The following is an 18,118-nucleotide window of genomic DNA, read 5'->3' as shown; positions in this document are numbered from 1 at the left end:
AAAACCTGGGGATTAGTCATCAAACAAATAAAACTTGTGTGAAGAAAAGTTATACAAATGGCTTACTGCAGTGGGATATAACATTTTGACAAGCTTTGTTTAAATGGGAAGAAATACAGGCTGAGGCCATATACAGGGAGTTAGAATTCTACCTGGAAAATGGAAAGAGAAGGAAGAACAGTAGTAGAACCTAGAAGATTTATTGGCTTTTAAGAGTAGTAGTAGCTGAATGGAGTTAAGTTGCAGAAAAAGGAAGAGACTAATGAATATGGCTGTCTTCTACATAAGCTAAATCTGATGCTAGAGATATAAGAAATAATGAGTATTTTAGCCCAAAATAAAATTTAATTGTCATAAATTTGCAAAGAGGAATACTGAAGAGGGCCTAGTACTGAAACTTGCTGAATGGTTTCCACAACATGCAAGATACCTGTTCAGTACTTAATTTGCACTCAGACTGAGGGGGTGGCAGCATCAGAAAAGCTGCCTGCAGCTACTAAATGCAAGAGTACATGCAATCCTGCACTTGGAGGAACTTATGTCGTAAGGAACTGGTTTTCATGCTGGCCAGGGCCATTGGCCATGTGGCTAAATATCATACTGTTTTTCTGGAGTTCTAGAGGATTTCTGCATTCCTGAAATAGCAGTGCTGTGCAGCAAGTGCCACAGTCTGCCCTGCTCCTGGTTTTATTCTTCTTTTCCCAATCAAAGTTCTGTGTACAAACTAGAAGAACAATCATGATCAACAAAAATATCAAGAGTTGAGGTTAGGTTTAGAAGAGAAGTAATGACAGAAGGCAGGTGAAAGGAGAATGAGGTTTGTTTCTAAATTGCTGAGGTAGCATTTGCAATGTAACATGCACCAGTAGCAAGTGAAGTGTTAGAAATACTTGTTAATAGTGAGCACGGAGGAATGTGAACATGGCATTGCTACAAAGATGAAGAGTGAATCGAGGCAAGAGGTCAGTGACAGAGCTGCAGCATGCTCATGCTGCATTTCCAGCTTGATATATAGATGGTGACATTTTAGCTTCATGTCAGACTTGACTAATGCTTGCTTAGATACTTTAATCAATGCCCTTTAGAAGTCTAGGAGCTTTGGTAAAAGCAGAGAGATTTGGAATGTGTAGGTCTAAGAGAATTCTTTTTCCTAATTTAAAGTTGGGAGGTATTGATAGGGAGTAGGGAGTGTTGTGATAATTGAACTGTTAAGTATATATTATAGCAGAGTCACTAAGTTAATTGTCCCTTGATTTAGGTGTGGAGTGTTGGCTAATATGTGGGGAGTCAAGGGGTAGTTTGCATGATTTTGAGGTGCTGATTAATTTGTGTGATATATTTAAGTGCTACTGCCAGACTTTAAATTTTTTGAGGTAGCCTTTGTGAGTTGGCTTGTGTAATCCATTATGCTATATGGTTTTTGCAGCACTGATACTAATGATTATTGGTTTTCAGTTGAAAATGAGAGCTGGAGGAATGAGTGAATCATCAAAATGGAAAAAGCAGAAGAGATCACCTAGGCCTCCTCGACATGTAACTAAGGTCTCTCCTGGGACAGAGCCATCAGCAGGCAATGCTACTAATACTACAGGTAAGTTGAATTTTTTTTCAAGAGACCAGACAGCATCTATGCTAGAGCTTTTTTGAATGTATCTTTAATTTCTCCTAATGTATTATTTTGCATTAATTCTTTTAAAAATAGTTCTCAATTACTGTAGCAATAAGACATATCATAGCTTTTCAGGTCCAGGAGAAAGTTTTCAGGAAATGGAATATATATTGATGAGAAAGGCATGGCCCTGCACATAACTGAACAGCATTTCTGTGCCTTCAGCATGCCTTGTAGGGGTAGTTTGGACAAAAGAGAATGGAGACATGGACAAGTGGCTGAGGGTAAGGACAGCCATGTGGTGCAGAGGAGTTGAAGGATGCAGCAGATAGAAGAGACTGAGAACAGGAACACTGACAAGAGGAGAGCCAAGGGCAGTAGTGACAGCACAAGGGGGCATAGTCCTAAGCTGCTCCAGGGGAGGCCTAGCTTGGACATTAGGAAGAATTTCTTCACAGAAGGGATGATTAAACATTGAAAGGGATTGCCCAGGGAGGTGATGCAGTCACCTAGAGGTGTTTAAGGAAAGACTGGATGTGGCACTCAGTGCCATGGTTTAGCTGACATGGTGGTGGTGGGTCATAGGTTGGACTCGATGATCTCAGAGGTCTTTTCTAACCTAATTGATTCTGTGATTCCATAAGGAACACTTAGATTCTTGGAGCACTGTCTCATATTTAGAGACAGAATTTGGTAGAAATTCTTCACTGCTCGTATTTCAGATCCATTTGAATTGTAATGCAACTTCATTTGTTTAGGAAGAATTAAAGATATTGGTCCTGCTTTAAAATCAAGTCAAAATTCTCATTCTGAAGGAATGATTAATTCTTGATGCAAGTGTTTAAAGGGGTTGTGTCATTGTATTAAAGAATAAAGTACACCTTTTGGACTTTGCAGATTCCTTCTTATGTAAATGCTCTACACCCTTTATCTAAGTATATAAGTTAGCTAATTTGCTGAGCCAGTTAGACCCCAACTATTGTGTTAAATTTGGAGAACTGCTAGTACCTCCAATGTTCATCTATTTAATTCATTAATACCTAGAAAGAGATGTCTTAGTTTATCTATGTTCTCACATTAGTGTGTTGCTGAGATTATTTGTAGTATGAAGTAGCAAAGAGAGAATTTGTTGTTGCTGTGTTTAATGTATGAATTTGTGTTGAGGGATAGAGCAATACTGATCATTTTGCTTCTGTTTCTCATCAGCAAGTGGAGTTGCTTTCATAGATGGGCCTTCTCCCAGCTCCTCTGGGAGCTCAGAAAATGTTTCATCAGCGGTCAGCCCTGTTACAGACAGTGGGCTGGAATTGTCCTCACAGACAACATCCAAGGAAGACCTGACAGATTTGGACCAAGTCGCTTCTTTGGGACTTAATGCAGGAACACCTTCAAATGAGGCCAAAGTCACTGAAAATCAAAACCAGCCTGAACTCCAGGTACATGAACATAATTTGCAAAGAAAAGTTCCAGCTACCAGCATGATCACTTCTCTCCACAACAGTAATGATATTAAGAGGATCGTAGAGCCACAGAGAACCTTTCAGAGCTGCAGATGTTTTGAATGGTAAAAATGCTAGGAAGGCTTAAACAAAAGTAGTGTGCTGAAGTTGTGTAGCATTTCAAAAAAATGAGCAAAATTTTTCACCTCAGAGGGAGTAAAAACTGATAGGTTATGGAAGTATTTTTGAGGTAAAGTCCATAGTCTCACAACCCAGAGTTATATAAAGCAGATAAGAACTTGATGTAAGTGGAAGGATAAAGAGGATTGCAGCTTAGGTAGAGGCTCTCTTTTCTCTTAAGTTTTGTTTTTATGGTACTCTTCCATTAGTGACCTGTGTTGTTTTAATAGTTAGAGATTACCTGCAAACAAATGAGACCTTTTTTTCACTTGTCTGGGGCTTAACTCTTCTTTTGCTTCTTTCATTCTCAAATGACATTTCAATGAAGAATGAAAGTCTGAGGGAGGAGAAGGTCCAGTCAGCTTCTGTCGAGTCTATCCCCGAGGTCCTAGAGGAGTGCACATCTGTAGCAGAACATTCTGACTCTGCCTCGGTTCACGACATGGACTATGTAAACCCCCGGGGAGTGCGTTTTACTCAGTCTTCCCAAAAAGAAGGTGAGAGGTGGGCAATGCTGCTGAAGCCCTGCTTCATTTCTACTGTTCTATTTCACTTCCTGCTAAGAGGCTGATAAGCTCCTGTTCCTTAGTGGGTCTGTACCAATTTTTAACACTTGCTAGGCACCTGCAAAAAGCAAATTTGGATTGCTAATCTCTCCTTTTTCTTCAGGAGCAGCTCTGGTCCCATATGGGTTGCCATGTATCAGAGAACTGTTCCGCTTCCTCATCTCGCTCACCAACCCTCATGACCGCCACAACTCGGAGGTGATGATCCACATGGGGCTGCAGCTGCTGACCGTGGCCCTGGAGTCTGCGCCCATCGCAAACTGCCAGTCCCTGCTGGGGCTCGTCAAGGAGGAGCTGTGCCGGCACCTCTTCCAGGTGAGTCTGGCTTGTGCTCCCATGGAACTGGCACTGGGGAGTCAGATAGGAATGTCCATCAGAGAGTGTATTGAAATTCAGTATGATGAGCTTTGGCACGTCTGCAAGCGAGCTCTCTCCTGCACTGCAGTGAGAGTTCTGAATTGCACCAAATGGCGCTGTTGCAGAGCCAGAGAGGTTATCGTGCTATTTTCTTTTTCTGCAGACCAGGGCCAAGAAGGATGAGTGTGATTTGAATGAACTGTTACTGTGGGATAACACTGTGTTTTGACATAATTGGTTTTGTGGTATTTATGAATGCAAGTTACCAGCTTAGTAGTAGGCAGAACTTTTAGGGGATAGCAAGCTATTAATTGCAGTGGGATCATCTCAGAGGCAGGTCTTCTCCCAAGTTCCTTCACCACTAAGAGTCTCTGTGGACTTGACAAAAGAACCAAGTTGTAGTAGGTAAAATGTTACCACACACAAATGAGAATTAAGTATATTCATCCTCACTAGAAAAAGTGGGACCAGGAGGTTGAACAAGGGATTGTTTTTTAAAATATCATTGATATGGGGGACACTGTGTGAAGCTTTGGCTGGTTGAAGGTGATGCCTGCCATGCCCTAGTACTGCTACTTACAGCACATAATGACTTGCCTTTGTAATTCTTAAAGGGTTTTTTGTTTCTTCTTCAGCTACTGAGTGTTGAACGGCTCAATCTGTATGCAGCCTCCCTCAGGGTATGCTTTCTTCTCTTTGAGAGCATGAGAGAACATCTGAAATTCCAGCTGGAGGTGAGTTTTTTGATATCTCTGGGTGCCTCATAATAGTTTGCTGGCCTTCAGTTAAATGCATACATCTGAACAGTAAAATAGAGTCTAAGTGTCACATTATGTTTGTATAAATTACTCAGTGTTATGGGTAGGCTGTGTAGGCCTTTTTCTGTTGGAAAATCAAATCTGTTGGAGACTGGTGTACTATGCTGCCTGCCTTCAGACTGTATTTTTAGAACTGTAGATCCAGTAGAACTGTTTGAAACCTTTTTACAGCCTCCTTCAGAATGAGCCATCATTAAAGATGGAATGTTATGGGGGAAGGTGAAGCTTAAATCTCCCTCTGCAGTCCTCAAAGCTGTTCACTGTCCTGCTTTTTTTTCTTTCCTTTAACTGAGCTGCCCTGTGTTTCTGCCAGATGTATATCAAGAAGCTGATGGAAATAATCGCTGTGGAAAACCCAAAGATGCCCTATGAAATGAAGGAGATGGCTTTGGAAGCCATTGTTCAGCTGTGGAGGATTCCCAGCTTTGTGACTGAGCTGTACATTAACTATGACTGCGACTACTACTGTGCCAACCTGTTCGAGGAGCTCACCAAGCTGCTCTCCAAGGTGCTGAGCCCGGGCAGGGGCAGGGGCAGGGGCAGGGAGGGGCAGCCGGTGACTCTGGGCACAGCTGAACAGTGGGAGCGCTCACAGGGTCTGGGGGTGTGGGCTGGGGCCATGGGGAAAGGCACTGAACATTGGGAAGCAAAAGAGAAGAAGAATAGTCACGATGCTTTCTAATATCGGAGCAAATAAACTATTAAATACAAGCTAGACAGCTTAGGGTGTTCTGTTCTAGTTTTTTGCCTTCCCCAAGTTGTGGGGGAAAACTTACTTGCCCTGTTATGGTGAGAGAGACGTGAAAGTTGACTAATACTTGCATGTTATTTCCCAGAATGCCTTTCCAGTTTCTGGACAGCTGTATACTGTCCACCTGCTGTCTCTGGAAGCATTGCTGACAGTGATAGATAGCACTGAGGCACATTGCCAGGCCAAAGTGCTGAGTAACATACATCAACAAGAGAAGGAAGTTGTCAAACCCAGCCCAGAAACCATCAACAGCACCAAAGAAACAAGCAATAGTAAGAACCCTTTCTTTGATATTTTAATATTAAGCTTAGTCTTGTGCTAAACTTGGAGGTCTCATTTTGGTTGCTGACATAATAAACTCCTTAAATACATGTCTCCAATCTTCCTGTCACACATTTTGTAACTACACACTGATGTTAATAACCTTGCTATTTGTAAAATTTGCAGATATTAAAATTTGTCTTTCACAAAGCTTTATATAAAGGCCATGTCAAGACTGGCAATCACACCAAAATGAGGGCATGGCATGGAATTCACGTACACAAAATTCTAAGGATACTGCAAAGTCATGGTTACTAGAAGGTTTCTTCCTTTGAATAAGCACATGTTCAATTTAGAGTGATCAGCTCATTATTTTTCTGTTAATAGCTTTTTTTCTTGGCTTATGGGTTTGTTTCTGTGTGTATGTTTGGTTTGGGATTTTTTTGTGAGTTTTGTTTGTTTGCTTGCTTATTTATTTGTTTTAACTTCTACAGATATTGAGAGGGTATTCAGTGAGGGAAAATCTTCCAGTGCAGTCTCAGAGGCAGCTGGGGCATGTCCTCCCACCAGTGGGTGCCTTATGGCTGACCAGATGAAGGAGAGCTGCATGGAGCTGGAAGGAGGAAGTGAAGCAGGTAATAGCCTTGGCAGTAGCCTGGGGGTTTGTATCCTAGAATGGTCCTGACATTTGCTGACAGGTTCTGCTGTAGTGTGGACCATTGTAGCTATTGTGCTCAGAATTGGAAGGAGGTATATGGTGAATGTATGTTTATTATATGTGTGCTGTTTATGCCAGCTAGGTGTTGCATGTCTTCTGGGAGGCATTAGATCTGATGGGTCACTTTGGGTCAAAAGGGTGTGAATTCATAGCAGTGCTTAGAGTTTTGAAGGAAGGTAGGGACTCTCCAGGGAATCAGTAATGTAGGTAGCCAGAATAGCCAGAAAATTAAATCTCATGGCTGTGTGAAATTGTCTGGGGCAAGGAGCTACTATGCAATTATGCTGAAGAAAATGTGGGTGGGAGGAATGTAGTAATGAAATTGAAGTGTGACTGCCATTTGCAGGACAGCATATTGCAGCAAAGGTTCCATGACTGAAAGTTATTATGGGACACTCATGCCTGGGTGCTACTCTGGGGATAGATTTGACTGTAATGATGCTTTGTCATTCTAGCTGAGAAGAGTATCCCCAGGAAACCTACTCGATTTTCTTGCATCCTTCCAAGTCCTCAGGAACTTATGCAGATTAAGAACAAAAAGAAGGTATGAATCTTTGAGTGTTCTCATTTCCCATCCCATGTGAGCTTTGCATGACTGGTCATACCTCAGAAATTTTGAGTTCAGAATTAAAGAGTCAGCCACTGAAAATCCTGCTACACTCTAGAGACAGCAGTGATTATTACCTGTTCTGGTTTAGTTGTGCTGAAGGTTGCAGGAGTTGTTGGGAAATTTTGTGGCACAGTTTGTAAGCTAGGTCCATCTGATTTCTGGGTGGGAAAGTCTCTGGATTTAGTTTTTATTATATGGAGATAATCAGGTACTTTGATCAAAAAGGGCAGCTTCACTACTCCTATCAATGATGTAAATGGGGAGCGTGCCAAGAGGCCTGTAGCAGAAATTAACTGGTCTGCTGTTCTGATTTGGTAATTCCTATGTTTGCTTTGTCATAAGGATGACTGAAAAGGTTGTTCTGATTGTGGTAGCACCATTCTTTGTTTTCAGAATCTGTTTCCTTGAACCTCGTTAGTCCAAGTTATAGTCTGAAATTTATACAACTTTTCCATTCCCTAAGTGGGTCTGGGCTAGGCCTAGTGTTGATAAAGGTACTCCATGCTAATGGCTTTGTATTTATCTGCTGTCCTGTGTCAAATACCTGGTACTGGCCTGCTCTTTCACCTCCAGAAACAGTGGATAAATATATCTTAAATCCCCAGGGATTGCATGGGACTGTTCAGGTTTTTTTGTTGTGCATTTTTGAGGTTTTTTCATTCACCTATGTTCTTTGGACATATTTTGTTCTCTTTGCACAACATATGCATGAGATAGGTTCATTTCAGGTGTAAAATTCGAATATGAAAATAATGCATGTCCTGGATGAAACATGAGTGGCCATACTAGTTGTGGGTAAGGAGATGATATAACAGAAAAGAAATTATTGTCTTTGAAGTATTCACTGGTGGTAAAAGAGAGAGGTTTTTTATTTGTATCTGACTAAAAGGCTTCTGGCTTCTCTCTCCAGCATAGGTTGTTTTATTTTACATTTTTACAAGGGATTGATGGTCATATTTGTTTCAACTTACTTAATCAGTAATAGAAGAAAATACAATACATCTTTCTTCTGCTGCCATACTAATCTGTGCTTTGTGATCCACTCTGGCAGTCTCTGGGATCTGAGCGTAATTTAAAGCATTGGTTTCTCTCTAGGAAGTTTACTGCAGTACTTGGAAATCTTTTTTTTACCTGTAGCACAGTGCTGCAGTGGGGTAATGGTAACTGGTTTCCCCGGCCACAAGGACAGTGGGGGGAAGTGGTCATCAGCACAGTATTCAAAGGAACCACCGAATTTTACCTTAAATCTTGCTTTCATAGCAGCTCTGCTTGATGGACTCTGTGAAAGTCCATTGTTGAGAAGGGAGCTTGCATAGTGCTTCCTCTGTTCTAACTGAAAACCTTTGGTAATACTCTGGCTTTGCTCTGCTGGAAAACAAGTTTAAAAGAAATCAAGAGTAGGGGGCAGGAAGATGTTCATAAATCTCCAAGTTTGCCTAGGGAAAATTGTTCTCTGACTCTAAATCTCCAAGTGGTTTCATCCTAAGCACATACACAGGGCACACCAAACACTCAGCTTTAGTTATGTTGATGCTGACCTGGCACCAGCATGTTCTACTACCTCCTTTAACCTCTGAAGTAATAAACATTACCACAGTTGGAAGGAAGAAAAAAGCTGAATAAAAGCAGAAAATAAATTGTGCATCAAACGTAAAATTTTCTTTGATGTTTCCAGAGGTGGTGACCAGAAGCTCGGAAGCACAATAGTAACATAATTGTAAATGCACTGCAAATTGCCAGCAGTCCGTTCTCCTTTCAAGTGGTTTTAAGAAGTCTCAACCAGTCCATAGAATATCTCTGGTCTTGGATTTCAGGATTTACAGCTGAATAGAAATGCTGCCAATGTTACGCAGTCCCTTCAGGCCTGTTAGACCAGGGCAGTGCATGGTTATTCTTTCATTATGGCCTCACTGGGTCTTTGTGCACTCCATGCTATTTCAGGGTCCGTGTTTCATTGCAGTTTTGAGGATGCTCACACAGGCAGGGGAAGCAGAGACCAGAGGGTTGGTGGCTTCTGAGGTACTGAGAAACCCAGGGGAGGTAGTAATCATGATGGTCACGAATTTAGTTCACTAGGTCATTGCTAGCAGTCTGATCATGATAGGAGCTAACAGGGAACTGACATTTATCCTGGTTCCTTAGTAAAGTTCATACCATTGTTTGTGCTTTTGGTTTTTCTGAACAGCACCAAGAACATTCAGTTAACCCTTTCTTAGTTGTTTTATTACATTGTGACTATGGTACAGTCTAGTTTTCTAGGAGGGCAGATGAGGTGACTTTCTTTCAGAACCAAATAATGTATCTGCTCTTCCCAGCCTACAAATAACCTTGTCAGGCTGGAATACCAGATGTTCCTGGGACCGTCTCTGGCACATGGTGAATAAGTGCTGAGGATTCTTGCTGTCTGACTCCTAATGGTGAGGTAGTTATGAGAACCTGGAGCCAAAGGGACAGGAGAGGACAATAGAGCAGCGCTGCTGTTGTAACCGGGTAGGGCTGATCTTGCCACATGTCTGGGGTTTACCTGCTGTGTTTACAAATGAGAGCAGGTGAGCCATTTGAAGCAGCAGAGCTTATTGCTCGGTTAGACGTTAAAGGTTTTCGGTGATGGCAGCTCATGCTTACTCTGTCCAGTACTATTTGATGGTAAAACTTTGTGATGAATGCAGGTTTTCTGTCCTTCATTAGCCTTTTTCCTGGATTAGTAACAGTAAACTTGATCATACTAAGGCTGATTTTTCTTCTGTTTTGTTTTTGGTTCAAATGCCAAGAACGATCTAAAATAAGAAATGCACTTCAAGCTGTAACTATCAGAATGTTTCCTGCAGCTCCTGATAACCGGCACAGAGCAGTTCAACCAAAAACCAAAGAAAGGGATACAGTTTCTGCAGGAGAAAAACCTTCTTGCCACCCCCATTGACAACAATGAAGTGGCCAGGTGGTTACGGGAAAATCCTCGCCTGGACAAAAAGATGATTGGGGAATTTGTGAGTGACCGTAAGAACATAGACCTGCTGGAAAGCTTTGTGGGGTGAGTGTGCTTCTGAATCTCTTCAGTCAGGAAACAGTGAGAGTTAAGAGTTTAATAATAAAAAAAGCAGTAGAATGGTAGTTCCTGGAGGCATTGGATTTCTATCACTTGCTTCTCTCTGTACTGCCATGCCTTAATTCTGTGTGTATCTTGCATATGTTAACACCTTAAATATGTATGATATTCAAGTGCCTTTCAGCTGGGCCAGTTTCCGTGAAGACTGGAGAGACAATTGCATAATCACTTGTAAGATTGTTGACTCTCCTTTATTGTTTTTGGCTGTTCATGGTACATTTCTTTTCTTCTCACCCTCCTCACTACTGTCTAAGCAAACAAGATTGTAGTTATTAAGTTTATCTTACCTTTCCTATCCTGTTTCAGCTTCTCATTGCATTTCATTGTTTTTGCAGGACTTTCAGCTTCCAAGGTTTAAGGCTGGATGAAGCTTTACGACTTTATCTAGAGGCCTTTAGATTACCAGGAGAGGCACCTGTAATTCAGAGACTGTTAGAAGCCTTCACAGAGCATTGGAGGGTGTGTACTTGGTGGCAGAAAGAACACAGTTTTGAGCTTTCTTGTCCATCTGCTTGCCATGGTGGACATGTCATATCAAATGGCCTATATAACTGCTCTGCAAGCAGCAGCTGTTGTTTTGTAGGAGCTGGCAGGGGTAAATAGATTCCTGGGCTGCTTTTTAGAAGCTGGAGCCAGAACCTGGGATTTTTGTTTGTCCCAGAGATGATTCAGTACTGTGGTTAGGAAAATGGCTGTTTTAGTCACTGCTGTCACTGTTCCTGTAGGATTCATTTGTGCATATATTTGCCTTTCAGAAATCAAACGGGTCTCCGTTTGCTAATAGTGATGCCTGCTTTGCCCTGGCCTATGCAGTTATTATGCTGAACACTGATCAGCACAACCACAACGTCCGCAAGCAGAATGTCCCAATGACTCTGGAGGTGCGTGTTGCCAGTGCAGGCATCTGTCTTCTGTGGTTTGAAAACAGTGTAGTACCTCTTTTTATCTCAGTGGCATTGTCTCTTTTCTTTGGCCTCCTTCACTCATGTACGCAGTAAGCTGGAGTGCAGTGCCACAGCTGAGTAAAATATGAGAGAGCAGCTGTAGGCAAGAGAGAGCCTGAAGAAATAGGAGCTTCCCAGAAAATGTAGCAAATTCTTCAAGAGGCTTGTGTTTCTGGGAGCAATCTGTATCCTCAGACATAGTAACATAGAGAATATTGTTCTACTGCTGTGGGCTTCTTCAGAGCTCAAGTCATGTGAGTGCCAGTGCAGTGGTACAGGCCTGCCATTCTGATGTCCAGCTCAGCTAAGCACGTGTTGTGTCTCTGCTCTTTCCTTGTGAGCATAGACAGGAGATGCTGCACACTACTCCTACTAAGAATAGCAATTGACCTTTGAATTTTGAGTCTGTATATTGAAGAATGCAGGAAAATTTCCTGGCCCCGTGAAAAACAAGTGGAGTACTGATCCTAGCCAAACAGTTAAAGTTGGAGATACTAGGAATTAATACTGGTGTAACTTTTTCCAGGAGTTTCGGAAGAACCTGAAAGGTGTGAATGGAGGCAAAGACTTCGAACAGGACATCCTGGAAGACATGTATCATGCCATCAAGTAAGACTCAACCTGCCCATCTCCATGTATTCAGAGAGCAAAGCAGAGTTGTTGGGGCAGTGAGACACCTGGAGAGTATGGAGACAGACTCACCAGTCATGTGCCTATTGGGCTATTCCAGCTCTTTGTGGGGTTGTGGTAAACAGCTTGTCACAGCAATTACACATGGATTTGTATCTTGGATTTTTGCCACGGTAGTTTAATCCGGATCTTAAAATAAATTTAAAATATATGTTACTTCTGTGAATATGGGAAATAACGGCTGAGCAAGACCAGCACATGTGAAATGCTGTATATAAGAAAGCTCTGGTCTCTAGATCAGGCCTTTAGAGGTTTTTAGCACTTTTTTATGCGATTCAAGAGATAATCTCATCCCCAGGGCAGCACTTTGAGCTCTTCATTTGAGGCTGCTCTCTGCACCAGCCTCTTCTGCTACCCCTGAAGCTCTTGGCACACAGAGCAGTATTTGAGGAGAGTTCCTGGTGGCTGAGGCCCTTTAGTGCACAAGCTGGCTTTGGCTGGGAAGCTTTAATAATAGCTCAAAAATTAGTAAATTGATAAATCCAGGCCCAGCCAATTTGAAGCTGAGAGGATTACATCTTTGAGGAGACAGGATGTGATTGAGCCTCAGCTGTTTTCCATCTGCAGGGGCAGGCAGTAGCTGGTGCTGGGAGCAGGGCAGTGTGCCTGCGCTGACCCTTCCCTTTGAGCCTTCTCCAGGAAGGTGGGGTGATGCCTCTACCTGTCAAACAGAGCTCTAATTTTCGTTGGCCTCTCTCCCCTGAGGATGTTCTTAATGTTTTGAATAGTACACTGAGCATATACACATGTTTGTTACCCAGTGCTTCTATCCCAGTCTGTTTCCCTTTATCCCCCCTTCACCAGATATTTCAGCTTTTCCGGTATGTTCTATGATTGGAATAATTGATGCATCATTTCAGTATTGCTCCATCTCAGATTGCCTCAGTGTCATAGTTGAGACTGAGGAATATTTATTTGTATTATTAGGGGAAAAAAATAACACTGCCATCTGTATGAAGTAGTGTGTGATCTCTTCAGGGTCTTACCATTTCACTTTTGACCACATTTTCATTTCCTGAAACTTTCCAAGTAAACCTATTCACTTGTTTCTGATAATTCCAATCATATATGAAATTTTAGAAATAATGCACTGTTTACTGCAAACTTACTTCCCTATATTATCCCAGTAATAACAGCTCTTGTCAAAATATGCCAGCACCTGAAGCTGAGAAGAACTTATTTCTTATGCATAAATCAGGAGCAGTTTTGTAGTTGTTGTTAGCTCATGAAAATTGCCTCTTTGGCAATTGAAGTATGTTATTTTTTGGTTGTTGCAGAAAGAACTCTTCAGATTGGCTGTAATCTGCTATTCTTAGTGGCTTTGAGACTCTTGTTCACTTAGTTGGTCATTTGCAGAGGATTTTCTCTTGTGCATTGATAACCAAGTCTAGAGAGTATGTATTTATAGGCTTTAGGATTGCAAGCAGTATTTGGCATGAATCATAATTGTTTTATTACTGTATAGCTTCATTCTAGTTAGAGTAAGGAGCTGTGGTATCCTGGTTATAAATCCCCCATCATACTTTTGGTTTCTTGTTTAATTTTAAATTCTATACTACTTTCTAATATTTGATTTTGGCATAATATGAATATTTCCATTATTCTTATGCAAAGATACTCTTGCCTACTGGTGACTGCAGCAATGTAACTATTTCATTTTAACTGGGAATAATGATGCAAAGAGAGCACTCTAACAGAATGAGAGTTGGATGGGGGCTGAAGCTTTGCCACTGTGCTGTCCAGAATTTCCCATCATTTAAGGGCAGTATGTGGTGTGTTTTGCACTTGTAGCAGTAGGTACCTGCTTCTTCAATACTGACCTTGCACAGTTGCTGCTGTGTGATTCTGAGAACCATTAGACTTTATATTCAGGATATCTAGGAAGGGCAGGCGAAGCATGGAGGCCTAGGAAAACAGAATATTTCAGGAGCTGGCAAAATCATTCCAGAATAGGTATTGCTTAGTCCTGGGACTACGTAATGAAAGATACTGTGTAAATGTTAGGTTTGGCTCAGAATGAAAAATTCAATCTTTCTGCTTTTCTCCCTTGTAGAAATGATGAGATAGTGATGCCAGAAGAGCAGACGGGTCTGGTGAAGGAAAACTATATCTGGAATGTCCTGCTGCATCGTGGTGCCACTGATGAGGGAATATTTCTCCACGTGCCTCCTGGAAGCTATGACCATGACCTGTTCACCATGACATGGGGGCCCACCATTGCAGCACTTTCTTATGTTTTTGACAAGAGCTTAGAGGAAACAATAATCCAGAAGGCTATCTCTGGTTTCAGGTGACTCTTACCTTCATAAAGACCCAGAAGAGTAAAAGTGCAACCATTGGCTCCTGTTTATCTGCTGGAGAGACATCACAGTGAAAATCAAATGTTGCTTTTCCTAGCAATTGAAAAGCACTTTTTTATGACCTGTGATCCTCTAGTGTCCTGTCATTTGTGTCAGTTCATCACATCCTGGCGTCTCTGGCTTGCCAGTCACTGTTTAGCTTGACTGCTGTGTTGTAATAAATTAAAGTGCCCCGGGTACATCTTTTTAAACTCCAACCTGGTTACATTTAAGGGACCTACTAACACAGCTAGGCTGTTCAGAAGTGAGGGGGAGAAGTCACTCAGCTGGCACAGTGATGCTGACAGAATCTCCACGTAGGAACAAAACTCTTCTACTGTATGATCCCATAGCTGTGGCTGAATGGGATGTGGGGATTCTTTTTTCCTTCCAAGATGACCAGTACTCAAAAACTTGTCATCTGTGAGCAACTCTATTGGAATGATCTTTGGTCATGCTTAGATGAGACCAAAGGATGCTTTAAGCATAATTGTAATGCTTTGTCAATACACTGCTGTAGCCATGATATCTTGGAAACTGGACTTCAACACTACCACCAGTCTCAGCAACTCTCATGTTAGGACAGGAGGTTGGATATAATGCTCAGGTGCAAGTGGGCTGTCAGTTTAGACTCACTTTAAATTGATTCTTGCATCAGCATAGACAAGTGTCAGTATCTATGGATAAGGATTGAGCTTATTTAAGCAATAATAGTAGACTTCTATATGTAAGCATTCATTGTGAATGGATGGAGAGGAAAAATGTCAACAGAGAGGGTCTCAGATTTGCTGTCCTGTAGACAGACTTGTCTGTGCTGACTTAGTACATTATTTATTGTTTTCTTTTTTCCCCAGGAAATGTGCAATGATTTCTGCTCATTATGGCCTTAGTGATGTGTTTGACAATCTCATAATTTCTCTCTGCAAGTTTACAGCTCTCAGCAGTGAGGTAAGTTTGCAAAGAGGAGAAAAAAAGCATGACTTCTACTACACTGGAGCTCTCTTCCTCTGTTAAGCAGCAATATTTGCTTTTTTCAGTTATTGTATCTGTTGGTATCTGTCAGCCCCTGCCCAGAGTTTTCTGGAGGAAGTAATGGGAGATGTGTAGTGAAGTGGGACTTCCATAGGCCAGGTTCAAATATGCAAATTTTCTTTTACTCACAAGTATCAGTTTGTGCAGAGCAGAATGCCTTGATGTAGAATTGTGTATTCACCTATTTGACCTGAAGAGACTTGGGTCTCCCTGTGATCCCAAGCAAGTTCATACATTTCAGATATTGACTATTCAATGACAGGGTTTATGCAGTGCCCTGGGGGGACTGTTTTGTGAGATGTACTTGCAAAGTGTGGGAGCTATGTAGATGCACAGCATAAGCATAAAGGGGTTAGAAAACAAATGCTTTGAATTGTCTGTAGTAATCAGATCAGCTGTTATCCCCACATTTGGCAAGCCCTGAAGACTCTTCCTTTGGGGTGTACCATGAGAATAAATTCAAGGTGCTGTGGTTAGTGTAAGCTTTATTGCTCTAATTTATTTGTGTGTTACAGTATCCACCTGTTTTTCCCCAGAGTGTTTAATAGACAGTGTGGGGCAGACCATGCTGTCTGCTAAGGAGTAGTTGACAGCAATTCCTGTAAAGGGTCAGAACTCCTAAAGGATCTCACAGTATTGCTCTCAGAACCAGTGCAAGACCCTCAGTGAGCAGAACAGAATTGCCACACGTATAGGAAAGGGAAACAAGATAATTCAAGACTGAAAACATTGGAGTAAAAAGGCCAAGACAGGTGAATTTTTTGAAAGACAAAGAAATCCCAAGCAGAGGGTTTGCTTTAGATTCCCTCTTCCTGCACAGCTCACAACAGTAAAGATGCAGTATTTGATCATCCTCAGGCACACCAGACCTTGAGACTACCAATAGGTAACACAAGCAGAAGAATGTCTGCCATGAAACAGTTTGACACAGATTTACACAGCAGAAGCAACTAGACTAGGCTGAGTTCTCAGATGCACCAGCTATTGCCAGCTGCATCCCATCTAGTTGAGAGACTGGAATCTTGAGCAGTCTGAGGTCTGACTTAATCAAGTAAGCATATCTTTTGATGATGACAGAATCAGGAACTTCTGGATTTGAAGAAGGCTGAGTTCTTATCTTTGGCCAGATTCTAATTACATAGACTACTTTCTGCTGTCCTAAATTCCTGTAAGGCTTGGGGACAGTAGTGGAATAGGATAACTGAACAAATATTTAAGAGTCTGGAGGAAGGAGAGAAGGAGGAGCCATCTTCAGAGGACTGAAGAGTCAAAGCAGGCATCCTCTCCATGCACTGCAGTTGCTATGCATGGCCACTTTGATTGAAAGAAAGGAAATGGAAAGGAACATGGAAGGTCTTTAAGTGATTAGCAAGAAGGAGTTTCCCACTTCATGATCCATAATTAAGACTCATACTGACTCAGTATGTAAGTAGTAGCAAAACCTGTGTGTGTGGTTTTCAGTGATGTGGCTTCTTGCCAGAGAGCAAAATCAGGCATATTGCTGTTTGCACCCTTACACTGCAGAGATACATGTATTCATGGAGTTTCCCCATAGCAACGATGGAAAAAAAACAAATTGGTTGTTACATTTCTGCCAGATTTCAGATTGGCATTTCTAATGGAGTTTGCTTCTAAATCAAAGACCCATTTTGATAACAGCTTTTCCATCAGTTTGGCTGAAGCAAGAGAGTTTTTCTAAATTTCAAATCTGAGATAGGATACACTGACTCCTTCAGTCCCTTGCCTTCTCTTCCATTCTTGGTGAGGAGATAAGTATGAATTTTGTCCACATAAACAAGAGAATGACAAAGCCCATCTCTTCTCAAAAGGAAGATTGCAATGATTTTAAGTAACTTCAGAATCATGGAGCATGTTACACTGTTTGATATTAACTGACATGGTAGCTGGCTTGTTCCTTGCTTTGGCAGTGTATGGTTGGTTTCAATGACTTAGCAGGCTTTTTGTATTGTGAAAAGCTGTGAGTGCATTGAACAAGTTGTGAGGATTTGAGATGCAGCAATCATTGGCAGAGACTCCCCATTAGGATTGAATTACTTTGAATCTTGCTGTTAGGTAGTGGTAAGAGTAATTTTGCAAGTCAGTAATGGTTTTGGCCACAGTTTTCTTCTCTAACAGCACAGCAGAGTAATTGCTGCTTCCAGAGGAGATGTGGTACTTTTACTAGAAGGCTTTGATCTTGAGCTGAGTTCCTATAGCAGGATAAATTAGTGGGTTTTCAGCAAGCACTTTCAAAATGTTCTGAGTTGTCATTCTTGAGGAGTTTATAACTAGGTTGTTCAGTGATTTAACTTGTATCTGGTAAGCTACCTTGTCCTTGTTTATGTGCAAAGTGAATGTGAGCTGAGGAGTTATCCAAGCATCATACAGAGAATTGTTAAATTGTTATCTTTCCCATAACCAGTTCTGAAGCATCTGCCCTAATTTCTGTTGAAAAGAAAACATCTCTTTCTGACTGATTGCCACCGCCTCTTCTTTCCTGCAGTCTATTGAGAACCTGCCCACTGTTTTTGGAAGTAATCCCAAGGCCCATATTGCAGCAAAGACAGTGTTTCACTTGGCCCATCGCCATGGTGACATTCTGCGAGAGGGCTGGAAAAACATCATGGAGGCCATGCTGCAGCTTTTCCGAGCAGAGCTGCTGCCCAAGGCCATGGTGGAGGTAATAATTAGTTGGCTG

The 18,118-nt window shown here is 41.7% G+C and overlaps 1 protein-coding gene across 5 annotated transcripts in view; it reads left to right on the top strand.

Moving 5' to 3' along the window:
* The window catches only part of GBF1 (golgi brefeldin A resistant guanine nucleotide exchange factor 1), a 97,826-nt gene that overhangs the window by 68,734 nt on the left and 10,974 nt on the right, over nucleotides 1-18,118 (top strand). For all 5 annotated transcript variants that reach the window (XM_064716556.1, XM_064716552.1, XM_064716557.1 and 2 more), the window contains 16 exons: nucleotides 1,456-1,591; nucleotides 2,816-3,045; nucleotides 3,557-3,725; nucleotides 3,898-4,109; nucleotides 4,787-4,885; nucleotides 5,283-5,477; nucleotides 5,806-5,992; nucleotides 6,476-6,616; nucleotides 7,155-7,243; nucleotides 10,138-10,340; nucleotides 10,751-10,874; nucleotides 11,171-11,296; nucleotides 11,886-11,968; nucleotides 14,103-14,339; nucleotides 15,243-15,336; nucleotides 17,924-18,100. In XM_064716556.1, the coding sequence (XP_064572626.1) occupies nucleotides 1,456-1,591; nucleotides 2,816-3,045; nucleotides 3,557-3,725; nucleotides 3,898-4,109; nucleotides 4,787-4,885; nucleotides 5,283-5,477; nucleotides 5,806-5,992; nucleotides 6,476-6,616; nucleotides 7,155-7,243; nucleotides 10,138-10,340; nucleotides 10,751-10,874; nucleotides 11,171-11,296; nucleotides 11,886-11,968; nucleotides 14,103-14,339; nucleotides 15,243-15,336; nucleotides 17,924-18,100 (2,502 nt within the window). The remainder of the gene's footprint in view (nucleotides 1-1,455; nucleotides 1,592-2,815; nucleotides 3,046-3,556; nucleotides 3,726-3,897; nucleotides 4,110-4,786; nucleotides 4,886-5,282; nucleotides 5,478-5,805; nucleotides 5,993-6,475; nucleotides 6,617-7,154; nucleotides 7,244-10,137; nucleotides 10,341-10,750; nucleotides 10,875-11,170; nucleotides 11,297-11,885; nucleotides 11,969-14,102; nucleotides 14,340-15,242; nucleotides 15,337-17,923; nucleotides 18,101-18,118) is intronic.

The sequence above is a fragment of the Zonotrichia leucophrys genome, chromosome 6 (assembly GCF_028769735.1).
Source record: "Zonotrichia leucophrys gambelii isolate GWCS_2022_RI chromosome 6, RI_Zleu_2.0, whole genome shotgun sequence".
Lineage (NCBI taxonomy): Eukaryota > Metazoa > Chordata > Aves > Passeriformes > Passerellidae > Zonotrichia > Zonotrichia leucophrys.
This window is presented reverse-complemented; position numbering and strand designations above follow the sequence as displayed.